At 36.3% G+C, this 17,743-nt stretch overlaps 1 protein-coding gene across 2 annotated transcripts in view; it reads right to left on the bottom strand.

Annotated features, from left to right (window-relative positions):
- Nucleotides 1–17,743, bottom strand: part of Cpeb3 (cytoplasmic polyadenylation element binding protein 3) — a 191,855-nt gene that overhangs the window by 70,232 nt on the left and 103,880 nt on the right. For both annotated transcript variants that reach the window (XM_013514851.1, XM_013514850.1), the window contains 2 exons: nt 13,355–13,522; nt 11,112–11,201 (listed from right to left, as the gene is read on the bottom strand). In XM_013514851.1, the coding sequence (XP_013370305.1) occupies nt 11,112–11,201; nt 13,355–13,522 (258 nt within the window). The remainder of the gene's footprint in view (nt 1–11,111; nt 11,202–13,354; nt 13,523–17,743) is intronic.

Raw genomic sequence — 17,743 nt, 5'->3', positions numbered from 1 at the left:
TGGACTAAAGCAATTTCGAGGAAAAACAAAAACAAAACAAAATAAAACCTACTTCTCCAAGGCCTGTCTTTCACAACACTTTCTCCTACTTTACAACATTCCAGCCAGGCTTCCTTCATTTCTTCCAAGGCACAAAGCCTTTTCAAACTGTCTTTCCTAGATGATAGTCTTCTGCTTAGTACTTCCCTATACTTTATAGCTAACCCCTCAATTTTCAGGTTTGCTTAAATGCCACTTTCTCAGGGAAATTGTCTCCATACCCTATCAAAACAGATGTCCCCTCTTTATAGTCTCTATTACACTCTGTTTTTTCTTGAGGGATGATATCACAATCTGTAATCATGCTTACTTTTGGGACTGATTAACTGCTTACCTCCACCAAGAATGTAAGCTTGTAAGGTCTGGGACCTTCCATGCCTTTCATGCTCTCAGTGGCACTCTGAGGAACCCAAGAATTTATTGCTTGTGATCTATACACAGATTGGTCCAGAGGACTCTAAATATTCCACAAATGCTTCAGTGGCCATTGTGCTGGAAAAGGCCCAGTCTGTATCACTTCCCACTCATTTGCTCTAACTTAAGGAGACCGTGATGTACCTGGCCACTATTTGCCACGTGGATTTTAAGAACTTCACAATCCACTGAAAATAGTCATCGTGTTACAAATCCTATTTCAGCTCTGTACAGGTAAATCTGCTGAATGAATGGATAATTCTGTCTTTTTCATTAGACATATACTTTCTAGGATAAAGGTGAAAGGTCTCCAAAGTAGATGATTCATTTTTTTTCTCTACTTACACATAAGCCTAAAATGCTCAATCAAGCAAAGTATGCCTAATGGCTAATCTAGTTAACCTAAGGAAAAATACAGTTACTAGGAGTGGACATTACCAGGAGGACCTTAGTTTGAGATGAACAACTCTGATGTCCTCAGTATTAATTAATTAAACAACGGGCAAGTATTCTCAAAGTTACTTCAGTCCTGGAGTAATACAAAATTCTATTAGATTTTCCCACAATAGATCAACCTTCAGACTTTGGCTGAGAGCAAAACGAATTAGAAGCCAATAGTCTAACAGTTATTCTCCTTCCTGACAACAATTACCAGAGAAAGGCAATTGGCTCTCACAATACAAGCAGAGAACCAGAATCAGGAAGTTGTATTTTTTTCTTGGCATTCCTCTCCTGGGTCCATCCCAACCTTTAATCTCAGCTATAAAAGGAGGACACCAGCACCAATGTATTACAGTTCTATATTATTGTTCTGTTATATAGGAATAGTACCAAAAGCCACAGAGGTTGCAGAGCTACCACATTCTGTATTGCTCAGACCAACACTAACATTATCCCTCTTCAACTCTCAGAAACAAATTTAAGTGGGATGTTCTAAATGTGACATATATACAAAGAAAGTGGACATGAACAATGATCCAGAAACCATTAGATATAAAGTATGATAGGGAGAAACAAAAATATTTAGCTTGGAAGTGGAACTGATGGTCCTTTAAGTATCAAGAAACAGATGTCACAATGATGACTTGTTCTATTTTATAAAACTCCATTGAACGATGGGTAAAGATTACAGGGAAGCATTTAACAGTGTGATAGAAGAAAAAAATGTAATAAGGAACTAGAAAGTTTTTAATTACATCTTCAATTTCATTGACTGACATTGGTTTAATTTTGGGGGTGGGCAGTACCCAGAATCAAACTCAGGACCTCACGCTTGCCAGGCAGGCATTGAGCTAAATCTCCATGACACTGGTTTATTTAGAATTTTTTATCTTCTTGATTCAGCTTTGCTAGTGCATATGTACATGGGAATCTGTCCATTTCTTCTGCGTTTTCCATCTTATTGGAAGAGGTCAAAAGTGAATCAACAGATTCCTCATGCATGGCTGATGAAGATGATCCATTATGGTAAAATACAGGCTTTCATAACAGAAGAGTGGTGTGGCGGTATGACGATAATGATAATGACAATGACTTTGACATTGTCAAAGTTCCTGTGATAGAGAAATGGAGTAAGAATCGACACAGGGAATGCAGACCTCCTCAATTCAGATAATGAAAAAAACAGCAATACGAAAACATATTTCACTAGTTGAAATGTTGCAAAATGGCCACACAACCAAATGGAACAATCTAATGTTAAAAATAGGTCTGAAAATATAGTGAAGGAATTGGCAGGAGTGAAACATACTGGAGAAAATGCCAGTACTGCCATTCAATGTTGGAAATTGTAACAGATGAAACGCTACGAGATGCTGTGAAATACACAAAGGCTCAAATGCAAGTAAAATGTTCTGTATGCACCAACAGCCACATTTGAAAATGTATTTATTATGACCCCTAACTAAACTGAAAACATTCATAGGTCTGCTGTACCTAGCACAGATTTCTCATGGTGATCACAAGAATATAAAAGACTTATGGAAAAGTGATGGGTCAAAATATGGCATAAAAATTTATGCCTTCATAGATGGGAAGACTTATTACACTTTAATTTAGGCATTTATCCTGGAACTGAGCCATCAGGGCCTTATTCATACAGTAATAAACTGAATGATACTGTGAACAGACTTGTTGCTCCCATCTCCCAAACTAATCAGAATGTGACATTCAACAATTGATTTACCAGTTTCCAATTGATGCTACATTTTCTAACAGAGCACAAGTTGAGCAGTGCAGGAACTGCAGAAGGAACAAAGCAGAAATTCCAAATGAAATGTGCAATTTCAAAACAGAGAACTGTGTAGTACAAACTCGAATTTCAGAAAGACATAACATGGGCCTCCTATATGGCAAAGAAAAGCAAATTGGTATTGCTCACATCATCATTTCACCATGATAGTAATACTGATAAGGAAACTTGACAAAAAGGAAGCCTGGGATGGAAACTTTCAACAACAAAACTGAAGGTGGAGCAGATGTTGTTGATGAGTTATGCAGCAACTATGATGTCACTTGAAACACAAAAGACATTGGCCAATGGATGCTTAGGATTTATTCAGTCCTAAGCATTGGGGCATAAGTAGTTTGATATTTTACAAAGAAAATAACAAGTGCAAAATACCACAGAGAAATTTTCTTAGAGAATTGGGACTGGAGCTCATAAGAGCTCATTTACAGCAGAAGAAAACCAAAATATTTCTGCCCGGGGAACTATGCAAAAAAACTGTGGAGCATACTGGTGAGCTGACAGGTGAAAAGGCAGGTGCAGGATCACGAAGATCTACTACAACAGGAAAACAAAAAAAGATGTCAACTGCACAGGAAAGCAAAACAGATGTGCTATTACTATAAGCAATACTGGTTATGCAATGTGCAGCTGTTATGAGTGAAGACTGCCCTGAGTGTGACAGTTGAAGCAAAGCTTATTTCTGTGGTAGATTTTTATTTCCATTTACATTGTAGTTCACATATATTTTTATTTCTGATGTTATGTTTTAGGTTTTGCAAACAAGTAAGCACGTGATGTGAAAATGTTGATGACTATTATAAGCACTCATTACATATTCAATATTTTATTTTATTGGCATCTTATTTCCCTGTTAGCTGCATGTTGTACAATATAGTAGGAAGCTCCTGACAAAACAGGAGAAGAGGTGACATGACCACAACATAGGAAAGGAAAGCTAAGTACACGTGCTGCCAGTGTGAGACATGTATGGAACATGTAGTTGTCCTGTGAAGGCTGCCATGAGTGTGATAGTTGAAGCAAAGCTTATTTTTGTGGTAGAGTTCTATTGATATTTCTATTGTAGTTCATATAGGAATTTATTTCTGATGTTATCTTTTAGGTTTTATAAGGAAGTACACAGCTGATGTGAAAATGTTGATGTCTATTCTAAACACAAAATACATATTAAAAATTTAATAATTTATTTTATTGATTTTTATGTTCCTGTTAACTACACACTATATAATATAATAAGAACCTCCACACAAAACAGTAAGACCCTTGAGATGTCAAGTATGTGCTACAAAAGGGCCAGAAAAGCAAAAGACATGTGCCGTCAGTATAAGCAATACGTGCTGTTGGCATGTGTGCAGTCTGTCTTAGGTGTGATAATTAAAGATTATTTTTTTGTACAGTGCTATTGGTATCTTCATTGTAGTTCAAATAGGAATTCATTTCTGATGTTTCTTTTTAGACTTTGTATACCAAAAACCAGTTGATGTTGAAAATTTTGATGCTTTTTTAATAAACATTTAATAAATACTAAAAATTCAATATTTTATTTTTGTGATTTTTTCCTGTTAGGTACTCATTGTTTAATATAATAAAACTCATAGAATAAAAATTAATAATTCACCATTAGAAATATTCTAAAGAATAAACCTGAGCCTGACAGACCCGTGTTTATGCGCCTTGGTGACAAAATTAAGTCTTTTGCCCAAATAAAGTTGAAAGGGAAGCAATACTCCCAAACTCATTTCTGGAAGCAAGCATTACCCTAATCCCAAAACAAAGAAGGAGCCAATCAAAAAGAAAACTACAGGCCAATCTCCCTAATGAACACAGATATAAAAATCCTCAATAAGACAGATACTGGCTGTTACAGTTTGTATCTAGATGTCCCCCGAAAGCCGAATGCAATTTTAGATAGGATGTTTTTTCAGAGGTAGCTGAACCTAGAGTGTATGATGCTGGGATTAAGGATGTGTGATTAGTATATCAGTCTACCAACTGGTTTGGTACAGGGCAGGTAGCCTGCACACAATATAAGGGAAAAAGAGAGACTTGCCTCCCTCCTTGGTTGCTTTGCTTCCTTCTACCTACTATGAAAGTTTCTCCTCTGTGAGGCCTGCCTGCCATGCCACCCTGCCTTAGAGCCAGCTGATTACAGACTAAAACCTCTACACACTGTGAACCAAATAAACCTCTTCTCCTTCAACTTTGAGTGTTGGGTACTTTGTCTCAGCAACAAAAAAAAAAAAAAGTAAGTAAGACACTGGCAAATAGAATGCAGCAAATCATCAAGAAGATTATACACCGTGACCAAATAGGACTCATCCCAGGGATGTGGGGATGGCTCAACATCGGTAAATCAATAAATGTAGTACACCACATTAACAGAGCCAAGGACAAAAAAACATATGATCATCTCAATAAATGCAGAAAAAATGTCTGACAAGGTTCAACACTTATTCACGATAAAAACGCTGTAGAAAATTGGAATAGATGTTCTTATTTCAATCTGATAAAAACCAACTATGACAAACCAACAGCTAGTATCATGTTAAATAGTCAAAAACTAAAAGCTTTCACTCTAAAAATCAGGAACAAGACAAGGATGTCCACTATCATCACTCTTATTCAATAAAATATTAGCCAGAGCTATTAGATAAGAGAAAGAAATAAAGGAATAAGGATAGAAAAGGAAGAAGTTAAATTACCATTATTTGCTTATAACATGATAATCTACATAGAAGACCCAAGAATTCCAGCAAAAGACTTATAGATCTAATAACCAAATTCGTCAGTATAGCTGGCTACAAAATCAACACTCAAGAATCAATAGCCTTCCTATACACAAACAACAAACACTGAGAGAGAAATTAGGGAAACAACACCTTTCATAACCACATCCAAAATGAAATACCTAGGAATCAAACTAAAGAAGGAAGTAAAAGATCTCTATATTGAAAACTACAGTACTCTGAAAAAGGAGATTGAGGGGGATATCAGAAAATGGAAAGATATCCCTTGCTTTTTGGTAGGAAGAACCAATATAGTGAAAATAGCCATACTTCCAAAATTGTTATACAGATTTAATGCAATCTTGATCAAAATTCCAATAGCATATCTGACAGAATTAGAGAAGACAATCCTAAAACTCATTTGGGAATAGAAAAGACCTAGATAGCAAAGACAATTCTGGGCAACCTTTGTTGCCAAGGCAGGGAGTATCACAAACTCTGACTTGAAATTACAATATACTACAAGTTATTGTGATAAAAAAAAGCATGGTACCAGCAAAAGCAAAACAAAACAAAACAAACAGACCTGAGCATCAATGGAACAGATTAGAAGATGCAAAAACAACTCCAAACATAATCAGCCACCTTATCTTGGACAAAGGAGCCAAATGTCTTCACTGGAAAAAAGACAGCCTCTTTAATAAATGGTGCTGGAAAAACTGGCTTTCCACATGCCAAAGATTAAATAGACTCATATCTTTCACCAAGCATTAAGTTAAAATTGAAATGGATTAAAGATCTAAATATTAAAACAGAAATAATCTGCTGGAAGAATAGGGAGAACTCTTGAAGACATTGGTGTAGGCAAAAACTTTATGAACAAAATCACACAGGAGCTATTACAAAAAATCAACAACTGGAATCTCATCTTATTAAAAAGCTTTTGCACAGCAAGAGAAACCACCAACAGAGAGAGAAGACAACCCAGAGATGGGAAAAAAATGTTTGCCAGCAGTTCCTCAGACAAAGGACTACTATGTGGAATATATAAAGAACTCAAAAAAATCAGACTCCTCAGTCCAAAAATAGGCATCTGAAAGGAAGAGACACTCTTTAGATGAAGAAGTACAAATGGCAAATAAATATATGAAAAAAATGTTCAACATCACTGGTCATTTAAGAGATGCAAATTAAACAACAGTGAGATTCTATCTCATCCCAGAAAGAATGGCTATTATCAAGAAATCAACCAATAACAAATGCTGGAGGGGCGATGGGGAAAAAGGAACCCTTCTCCATTATTAGTAGGAGTGTAGACTGGTGCAACCATTGTGGAAATCAATGTGGAGATTCCTCAAAAAACTAAAATTAGAGGTTCCATGTGACCCAACAATTCCCCATCTTGGCATCTTCCTGAAGGAATTAAAAGTATTGTACCACAGCGATATATGCACAACCCTGTTTATAGCAGCACAGTTTGTAATAGCTAAATCATGGAAACAGCCCAGATATTTATCAACTGATGAATGGATAAAGATGTGATTTTTTATATAACGGAGTACTATTTAGCTATAAAGAAGGATAAGCTTGAGACATTTCTAGCAAAATGGATAAACTTTAAGACCATACTCTTAAGTGAAATAAATCAGACACATGTTTACATACCACATGGTTTCTCTGGTGTGAGAAACTAAAGGTGTAAATAAGGACCAAAGCATAGAATAGATATTGGGAAATGGGAAGAGGAACAAAGGAGAGAGGATAGAGAACTGAAAGAAAAGACAAGAAGAAAAGAATACAAGGAAAAATGGAACTAAAACTTTTGTAAATTAGGAGGGGAAGAGGTGTTGATGGGAAAAACAAGAATCAAGATCTATCACGTACAGGTATCAATTCCCTATGGTGAATGAGATCATTATGTATACTTAAAATATGCTAATAAACTTAAGTAATTAGAAAAAAAAAAGAGCCAGTAGTGGTGGTACAGGCCTATAATCCCAGCATTTGGGAGGCTGAGGCAGGAGGATAATCTGTGAGTTCAAGGCCAGCCTGGGCTACAAAAGCAAGTTCAAGGTCAGCCTGAACTGCATGGTGAGATCCAAAGAACAGCTGAAGGGAAGGGAGGGGAATGGGAAAAAAAGAAGCAGGAAGGTATATGATGTACAGATTTAAATTCTCTATGAATGTTATCATTATATATATGTAAAATGTACAAATAAAATTTTAAAAACTGGAAAAAACCAATGTATATTATATATATATGTATATACACATATACATATATGTATCATATCACAATTCAAACTCACTTTAAGCACTCTTTAAATGTATGTGACTAATAATAAACATATTGGACCAAGCAGTTCCAAAGAAACTTGAGCATGCTATTGACAAACAAAATAGCCAAGATTTAATTCTAACAATTCAAAACAATGAGTAAAAAATGGACTAGCCAGCAAACAATGCTGGAATGACTGGCAAGCATTCCCCGTATTGGGGAAAAATACAGATGGATTTTTTTCTTGTGCTTTAGTCCAACATAAATTGTGGACACAAAAAAGATGTTAATGTGAAAAGCAAAACAATAAAAGCAAAAAAAAAAAAAAAAGAATAATATTTCTAAAATTGTCATATAGTGGGAAAAATTTTTTAAAGCATGTCAGGAAAACTCCGGAACCATAAAGAAAAAGACTGATGAATTTACTTGACATAAAAATGTAATATTGGGGGCTGGTGATATAGCTCAGCAGTACAAGTGCCTGCCTGGCAAGCACAAGGTCCTGAGTTCTAGTCCCAATACCCACCCACAAAAAAAGTAATGTTGGCAGGGTGCTGTACATACTTGTAATCCTAGCTACTTGGAAGGCTGAAGCAGGAGGATCTCCATGTTTGAGGCCAGTCTGGGCAATTAAGTGAGAACTTGTCTCAAAATAAAGCAAGTAAAAAGAGCTAGAGATATAGCTCAGTGGTAGAGTATTTACAGTGTGAGGCCCTAGGTTCAAGTCCCATTACCACAAAATAGTAGTAACTATTTTAAAAATTTTAAAAATTAATGTTGGTACTATGTGATAAAACAAGGTTGAAAAGTAAATGACAAGTGCAGAAACTATTTCAAATATGTCAAAGTACTTTTAAATATTCTTAATATAAAAAGGCACTACAAAAAGATAAACACCCAAAAATAAATTGAATAAACAAGATAAGAAAATGAACAGATTAAAGAAATAGCCAAAGGGCCGGGGATATAGCTCAGCGGCACAGCGCCTGCCTAGCAAGTGTCCTGAGTTTGATTCCTGGTACAAAAAAAAAAAAAAAAAAAGGCCAATAAAGAGAAAAAGAAATGCCAAAAAAGTTATTTTAATCTCAGGCTGGCAAAGAATAAAAAGTAGATATTCCCCTAGATCTGGGGAAAGGTTGGGTTTTGCAAACAAAGTACTAGGAACATAAAATGGGTATGAGCCTCTTGGGGGCAGCTTGACAATCTATATAAAGATTTAAACTCATTTGTAGGAATTCATTTTAAGTAGTAGTCACAAAAAAAGTAGAAAGCCAGGCGTGGTGTTGCACTCCTGTAATCTCAGCACTCTTGAGGTTGAGGCAAGAGGATTGCTGTGAGTTCGAGGCCAACGTGGACTACAGTGTGAGTTCAAGGCCAGCCTGCACTGTATAGTGAAACCCTGCCTCAAAAAGATAAATAAATAAATAGATGATAGATAGATAGATAGACAGACAGACAGACAGACAGAGGTGTAGCTCAGTGGTAGAATGCTTGCCTAGTGTTTGTCAGGCCCTACGTTTGCAAATAAATTGAGTGAATGAATGAATGAATGAACAAATATGAGATGAGATAAGATAAAGGCACAAGGACAGTCACTGATGTGTGATTCATGACAGAAAACAAGGGTAAGCAACCTAAACACCATCAGTTGGCTTGATTAAATACACTGTGGTCATTAAGGAAAGCAAAGGTTTGTTACAGACAGATGTTAACACTGCTAGGGAGTAAGATGTGGGTTATAAAAGAGCACGTACAATGTGATCTATTTATACAAAACTTTAAATCTCATATAAATATATACCTTTATAAAGAGGTATTGGAAAAATATTTAGCAAAATGAATACAGTGATTATCTCCAATAGAAGTAGATTTGGGATAATTTGCTTTGGACAGGACTAGATATTCATCTTCCTTTTCATTTCTTTCAATGATCATATGACACTTCCTCTGTCAGAACCATTTTTATAATCTCAGCATTTTTTGTAACTATCACTCTTAGAAATATCTTTTATTTTGATCTTAGACGTATCATTTCACAGAATGTGCTACATACACTAGTATGATAAATACATTCACTCACTGCAAAAAGAAAACCTTCCCTGATACATCAAACTAGCATTAGAAAAATAATTCATAGCTGTGTGTGGTGGCACATACTTGTAATATCAGCACTCAGGAGGCTGAGGCAAGAAGATTGCTACAAGTTCGAGGCCAGCCTGGGCTATATTGTGAGATCTTGTGTCAGAAAGAAATGAAAGAAAGGAAAGAAGGAAAAGAAAAGAAAAGAAAAGAAAAGAAAAGAAAAGAAAAGAAAAGAAAAGAAAAGAAAAGAAAAGAAAAGAAAAGTTTATATATGCCTTTACATGTACATGTCTGTAATGTGCATGTATAGTAACATGACATTGTTTTACTGAAATAGCATAATGATTTCTATCTATCCTTTTTGACTAATATAAGCTTAATTTTTTCATGTAAAAGTTTTCTGGCTTTAAAGGAGAGAATTAACAATGCTAAAAGCAAACAGCATTACATGTGATAGAGGGCTAGAGAGGGTGTGGAGATTTCTCTCAAGCGACAAAATAACTAATAAACCAGAACTGTCTTCCCCAAGTTAACCTCTGATTGGTTCTTATACAAGGAATAAGAAGAAGTATTTGGACTCTGTTTTCTAGTAATGAAGGTTACACAGAGACATCAAAAAAGCCTTCTTTCAGAGATGGAAAGTACCTTTGGAACATATCTGTAGAACATAACACAGAAGAAAATTTTCTTTTTAATCCAAAACACACTTGTCTATAAATCTAGGAACATACCAAGAGTGTGTCACTAGAAAAGTTCCTAGATTCTCCAGAATGACAAACTATGAATAGACAAAGCAACATATTTTCATTGCCTCATAAATTACTAAAAGAGCTTCCAAAAATAAGGGAAACAAAATCATGTGAAGAATCTTTTGCTAGTTTGCCTTCTGCCCCCTACCGAGGCTAAATTACTTAAGATACAGAGGTGGCTAAAGAGAATTTCAGGCATTGCCATTCTTCAGCCATTAGATTTTCCAAGTCTGGGATTTCTAAGATTTGTAAAACCGCAGAGTTATGAGATACAAATAAAATTTGACATTAAGTAATCCTTTCCTTTATCACTGCTGACACCTCTAAAAGTCTAGATTTTTTCTCCCAAAGTAACAAAACATTAGTACAAACCTCATCCACAACAGACTCACAGGAATCATTGTCAATAAACACAATACACAAAACATAACACACAAAAGGATAATCAATGTTAAAATATTTTCTTAGTTGGGGGGAAGTCAACTGCTATTTCAAGACATAAAAGGCTGCCTTATATTGAACTGTGAGACTATCTCTTCAACAGGCAGGCAGTGGAGACATTGTAAGTGCAGTACCTTTAGGAGGAAAATACGACTTGCTTTCTGCTTTGTGAGGCCAGTCTACCACGAGAGGCCCAAATCTGCGAAAGCTGGCAGTGATCTCATCTACAAAACAAAGAAGACATGTTAGTAGAAGAGGGAAAAAAATTGTAATCAGAATAGCACAAAACACATCTCTTTATTAAAAAAATTTGTTGTAGGCTGGGAGTGGAGATCAGTGGTAGAGTGTTTTGCCTAACATGCACAAGGTCCTGGTTCAATCCCCAGCACTGCAAAAATATACAAAAACTTAAAAAAAAAAAAAAACTTTGAAGGCTCTTTTCTTTTCTTTTCTTTTCTTTTTTTTGGTCTTTTTGAGACAGGGCTTCACTATGCAGTTCAGGCTGGCCCTGAGCTCACTTTGTAGCCCAGGCTGGTCTCAAACTCCCAACAATCCTCCTGCCTCAGCTTCCCAAATGCTGGGATTACAGGCATGCAACACCATGCCCGGCACCGAGGGCTTTTTTCTACAGTACTAGAGGTCAAACCTAAACACTATGGCTTGGATATATATTGTTATTTGCCTTTAACCACGCCAAGTTTGTTTCTTTTCACTGCCAGTAACTTCGACAAAGAATTTGGAAGAAAAAATTCTAGTGTTAGCTAAGATGACCTCTATGTCAAATAAAATGAAGATTCTAAAAATAGGAATGTTCTGTTTTAAGAAAAGGATGAAAGTACAGAAAATATTTGCACTTGTATGGAATCATTAAATTTTTTAAGAAGTAAATTGATCCACCTGATGAGAAGCAGAGAGGCAATAAGTAGGTAATTCTATTTGGTGAGAAAAAATATTAAAAGGTAATGAATGATCTCTTTCTCTCATACATACTTTATAAAGAACATATATAAAAAGTTGTAGCTCAATAAATTTCTTTCTAGGCAGGTGTGGTGGCGCACACCTGTAATCCCAGCACTGGGGAGGTCAAGGCAGGAGCATCACCATGAGTTCAAGGCCAGCTTGGACTACATAGTGAGTTCAAGGCCAGCCTGAACTACATCGCAAGACACTGTCTCAAAAAGAAAAAAAACAAAAGAATTTGTCTTTCTTATTTTTCACTCAAATCAGAATGCTATTATAACCTGGTTCCTACTCAGATTTAAGATATCACTCCCTTAGGCACAATAAAGAATTTGTCTTAAAGAAAATCTGATCAATATAGATGATATTAATACAAATATAAAAATAGTCTGGATGAAAATGAGTCTCCAGCTATGTACCATTTTAAGGTAGCAAGTCTAAAACAAAACTATTTTTTAAAAACTTTTCTTCTCTGCTGCATGTGGTGATGCATGCCTTTAAACTCACAGGATCGCTGCGAGTTTGAGGCCAGCCTGGGCTACACAGTGAGATCATCGTGAACCTGAACTGCATAGGGAGACCCTGTCTCAAAAAACAAACAAACAAAAGTAAATAAAAGATTTTTCTTCTCTCAAGAAGAAACACGTGATAAATGAACCAAGTGTCATAGCTAGAATAATGCTGGCAAAACAAGTCTGTTTTCATAATAGTTTTATGATGAAGTAGAGTTGTTATTTCTTCCTTTAAGTTAGCTTTGTCATAATTTTATTTCATCCATGCATTCAATAAATATTTATTATCTACCATGTGCTAAAAGGAATAGTTTCCTTGAGTTTAGCACATGAGAACATTCACTTGTATTTTGGACTAGCATTATCTCAAAAGTATCACTAACAATTCTGATTCATCTTCATTCTTCTAAAGAGGGAAATGTGCTTTTCATTAATAGATGTTTAAAGTAAAATGTGGTGTGATAGACATGAGAGAAAGCTCTACAATCAGACGGATTTCTAACTACACCATTAGCTACACAATCAGCACAATTATCTCTCTCTGATCCTCAGTATCCTCATCTAGAAAATGAAGATGATAGTATATACCTTAAAAGACAAGTACGAGTATTAAATGAGATAACATGAAATGCTTAGCACAATAGTGGATTTAAGAGTAAAGTTTCATATGTATTAGTTCTCATTACTACCCCTAAATTAACAAGTAGGAAATAAGAAACTGTTGAGAGACTACTGCATTGTCATATACGAACAATAGACCTGATTTGTGTAATCTATTACTTCATTTATCAAATATTCTCACCTCCCACACATTAAGATATAAATACCTACAGCTGACTTGGAAAGTCAAGGTCAGATGACACAAAGCACAGACCCAGATTTCCAAGTCATTAGTGAATGCATACCTTCATCGATGTCAGGAGGGAGGCCTCCGACAAACACCTTTCTAGAGTAGCGTTCCACTCGTTCCCCATTCTGACAGCGTGTGGGAGAACTCAAACCAGATGACAAGGCCTGATCACCATGGCTGTCATCCAAGAAGGCGTCTTCAAAGGGAAAAAGGGAAGATCGACCTGAAACAAATATAGGAGTTTCTATAATCAGAATGATTTTCCTTTGAAGCTCAAAGTGCAGATTGAAATATACCCACCACCAAAAAAATGTGCCCTGAGCCTCTGCTTTTCCAATGGATTACCGGGTCTAGACAAGTTTATACCATCTTCTTTCTGTAAGGCTATAGGTAGCCCTGAGATGATAGCTAAGGAAGAAGCATTAAAACTGCAGCTGTTTTCCTGCTAAAAAATCACTGCATGTTACTCATACATTCCCTATCACAGCTGATAAGACTATATTCAGCAGTTATTTTTCCTTACTTTGGTCATTTCTTAAAATAAGCAGAAAAAGTAACATCCATTCATAGATTTTTTTTTTTAATCTGCTCCTCATGGTGACCTCAGGGGCTCAATTCTAAAGATTGGCACTCATAGCAAAGGGAATATTAAGCTGATGACAGAAGCTAATAACTTCTAATACAGGACTAAAGATCAACTTTTTCCTGCCATCCCAAGCTATTTCAATTTGAAAATAAACATGTTCTATAAGGGAGGACAAGTAAATGAAAACATAAAAATTAAGATGGGTGTATAGATGTAGATGTGGTTATTATATCTTAACCCTACTAATCTCGGCTGTACTACACATTACTCAAAAAAATATGAAAATAGTACAGAACTTTTTTCATTAACTCTATAGTCAAATTAAATTTGCAGAGCACAGATACATACCCATTCTACATGACTATAAGAAAGATACTAGCAGTTAGTCTGCCAATAATGTAATACCACTTAGCATTACAAAATAAAATTTAAGTTTAAAAACTAACACATTTCTTGTTTGAGTCTGTGACTTCCTGGTAAAATTTTCCACTAAGTTCTACTCTAAAAATGAATTGTCTTGAGCACTCTCAGTTTTGAAGAAATAAAAGTTTCCTTCTAAAATATATTCACATACTGTATTCTTCAGAGAGAGAAGTGTCTTTCCCACTTATTCTATCCTGTCCATATTTCCCTGAAACCTAGGTTTTGCACAATAGCCAACTCTCTATAACAGAATATAAACAGCCTTAGAAAAGTACTGAACATTTTTTAACCAAAAAAGTTGCCAATATAACTTTATTTTATGAACAAAGCAGGTTGTGTAAGAAAGGCACAGTTTCAGATTTAGGAAGTTCATAAATAAAAGGGCCAAAGGCATGCATGCTGCGGTGTGGGTGAGGGGACCAAAGAACTTTTTGTTCAGCTCTTCTCAGCATAGCCACAAAGAAACAAAACAGAATTTGTCACTTCATGCCACCTAGCTTTTTTTAGCCTGGCAAGAAACAAACAATAATAAATTCTCATCCTTTGATGTTTGATTGTTGGAGGTAAAAGAAAAAGATCTGATCCAACTACAGGCAAAGTGAGCTTCCCAAAGATACCCAGAGGTTGTTCTCCACCAGGAGACAGGTTATCTCTTCATGTAGTCCACACTCAGAGACTCTCACACATACTCATTCTGAAGCTCATATCTCAATGAGCATTTTCCACAGCATGTCCTATCCCACCTCTTACCTTCAACATTAGGGATGTGAGATGCTCAGAAAACAAGAACTGGTACAGAGGAAGAGAAAACCAAATGATCTGGGGGTAAATACTGCATATTTTATGCTCTTCCCAGAGATTCCAGTTCACATTAGGAACAAAAAAAAAACTGGTGCAGTAAAGAAATAACTTACTCCAGTATTACTCAGATCTAAGATAAAGGAAGACTTTAACACAAAAAACTCAGTAGAAAACAGTATGTCAAGAACAACAAACAAACAAGAAACTTCCCTGCCAAAGAATCATAGTCTGGTGAGAGAGATAGGCAGATACAGAAAATCATAAAATAGAAAAGTACTAAGAGAAGTCTAGTGACACAGAGTTGAACTTGCTGCTCTCTTTATGGATTGATTTCACAGGAGGGCAATTTTGAGCAGAATCTTGGGAGAGTGGGAGTTTCTGAGGTAAACAAGGATCCATAGAGAAAATACTTTCAAAATGCTCTTGATCTTTGCCTCCAAACCTGCTCTTCTCTAGAGTACCTTAAAAGATCTCAATTAAAATGACTATTACACATACTCGATTCAATCCAGAAATCTGAGTCATCCTTGACATCTCTCACATGCTACATGCCAAATCCATTTCTTGTTAAGTCCTGCCAATTCAAGCTCCAAATCAAGATTCCATTAAGTTCTCTCCATCCCCAGTCCTAACACCCTGGTCCAGGCCACCACCATAACTCCCCTGGACACAGTCTAATGAGCACATGTGTATAGAAATTAGTCCAGTAGTTTCTGCTGTGAATTATAGAATGGTTTCTCCACCAAATAGCCCAAGTTGCTACTTTCAAATATTAATATGAACATGTAATTACTATAGGCATCTAAATTAGATAAAAATTAATATATAGTTAGAAAGGGACTGGGTTCTCAAGTCAGTGCACAAGATGAGAACATATCAAAACTGTGGCTGGTGGTACATCTGAAGAAGGAAAGACCTCAAGATTAAAGTCACAATAGCCAGACTGACATATTTCCCTAAGCTTGAGATTATACCGATTGGTACCACCTTTTTGGGATTTTCCATAGAAAAAAGGATTATCTCAATAAGGGTGGGCTATCTTCTTTCATCCACTAAGACTAAGACTAAGACTAAGACTAAGACTAAGACTAAGACTAAGACTAAGACTAAGACTAAGACTAAGACTACTGAGACTACTAAAACTACTAAGACTAAGACTTAAACCTGAGACTATAAGTTAGTGGTTAATGATGTCATCCATATGCCCTACACTTGTAATCTTATAGGTTGATTATACTTTGACCCACTTTACCCACTTCGTGACTTTGCCCTACAAAACATTCTTAGAGAGATGACCTCAGCTGCAACCCACTCAGGACCCCTTCCGTCTCTCTGGAGCTATCCCTATTGCACATTCCTATTCCCCGTAAAAACCCTTCTTACTCTTAACCTCTTCTGTCCTTTAGAATTCATTCTTTGACTTCAGGGGACATGAACTTGGTGCATCTGACATCTAGCAGGTTGGGAGTTCTATCACAATCACACTCAACATCTCCAAAACTCCTCAATGACTCCCCGTTGCTCTCAGATATAGTACAAAAATATACCACAAACCGGTGGGTCTCTGCTTACCTCTTCTAAATCAGCTGCTGTCTCTCCCTCTTGCTAACTACTCCTAATCACACAGACCTTCCTATTTCCTGATTATTCCTTCTTGCCACAGGTGCTAAGGACAGGGTGTTTGTTTCCCCTCACCTTTAAATGAGCATTCCTTTCCCAAACTCCCCAATCTCTGAGTGGATTTCTACTAATTCTTTAGGTCTCAGCTGAAAAGTCATTTCCTCAGGTGCAACTTTCCCTTAGCTTTTAGATTAGTTAGCCCCTTCGATCCAAGAATATCATTTTGTACTGCAACCTCTTTACACTTTCCCCACTTACTGTTAGACAGTTGTGTGGGTTTTTATTAAGTACTTTTTTTAGGGACCAATTTGATCTTGTTCACCAGCATGTCTTCCTGCCCTAGTCAGAGCACAGTAAGGCACTCAAAAAATGTTAAATGTGAGGCAACATCCAGGAAGGAAAACGGTATGTGCAAAGACATGCTGCTGCAAGCATATCCTGAAACACAATACGCAGCCTTAAGAACACAAAAGATGTGGTTATGTCCTAGAAAACAGAACTCCTTTCCTATTTTTATTTGCACAAACATCATGTTTTAAATTCCATCTTACAAAAGCAATAAGAATTGTTTCCACTTTTAGAATATTTCATTCCAATACTGGCTTTTCTTGAACCATATTAATTCCCTGCAGACTATGGTACTCCCATCAAATCCATCTCTGTCCTACCAGAATGACTTTGCTAAGATCTCTCTGATCACATTACACCCATACTCTACTTTAGCTTCTACCACTCCCACCAGTAACTTGAACCTAGCAATGAGGAGGAAATGGGTTGAGGTAGATGGGCCAAAGAAATCTTCAACCACCCAGATGAGGGATGAGGACCTCTTGAACCAGAGCAGTGAAAGAAAAAAGGAGATGTTTAAGACATTCTCAAATAAAGAAAACTTTCTTTCTCATGGCCAACATAACTACAACTTACCCAGAGTATTTTGGCAACGAAAAAAGCCAGAGTTGTAAAACTCTGGACAGTTTTGAAAATTGGTTACGGATAGTTAAGGTACACCCCAAG

This window comes from Chinchilla lanigera, unplaced genomic scaffold (assembly GCF_000276665.1).
Source record: "Chinchilla lanigera isolate Chin_1 unplaced genomic scaffold, ChiLan1.0 scaffold00024, whole genome shotgun sequence".
NCBI lineage: Eukaryota > Metazoa > Chordata > Mammalia > Rodentia > Chinchillidae > Chinchilla > Chinchilla lanigera.
This window is presented reverse-complemented; position numbering and strand designations above follow the sequence as displayed.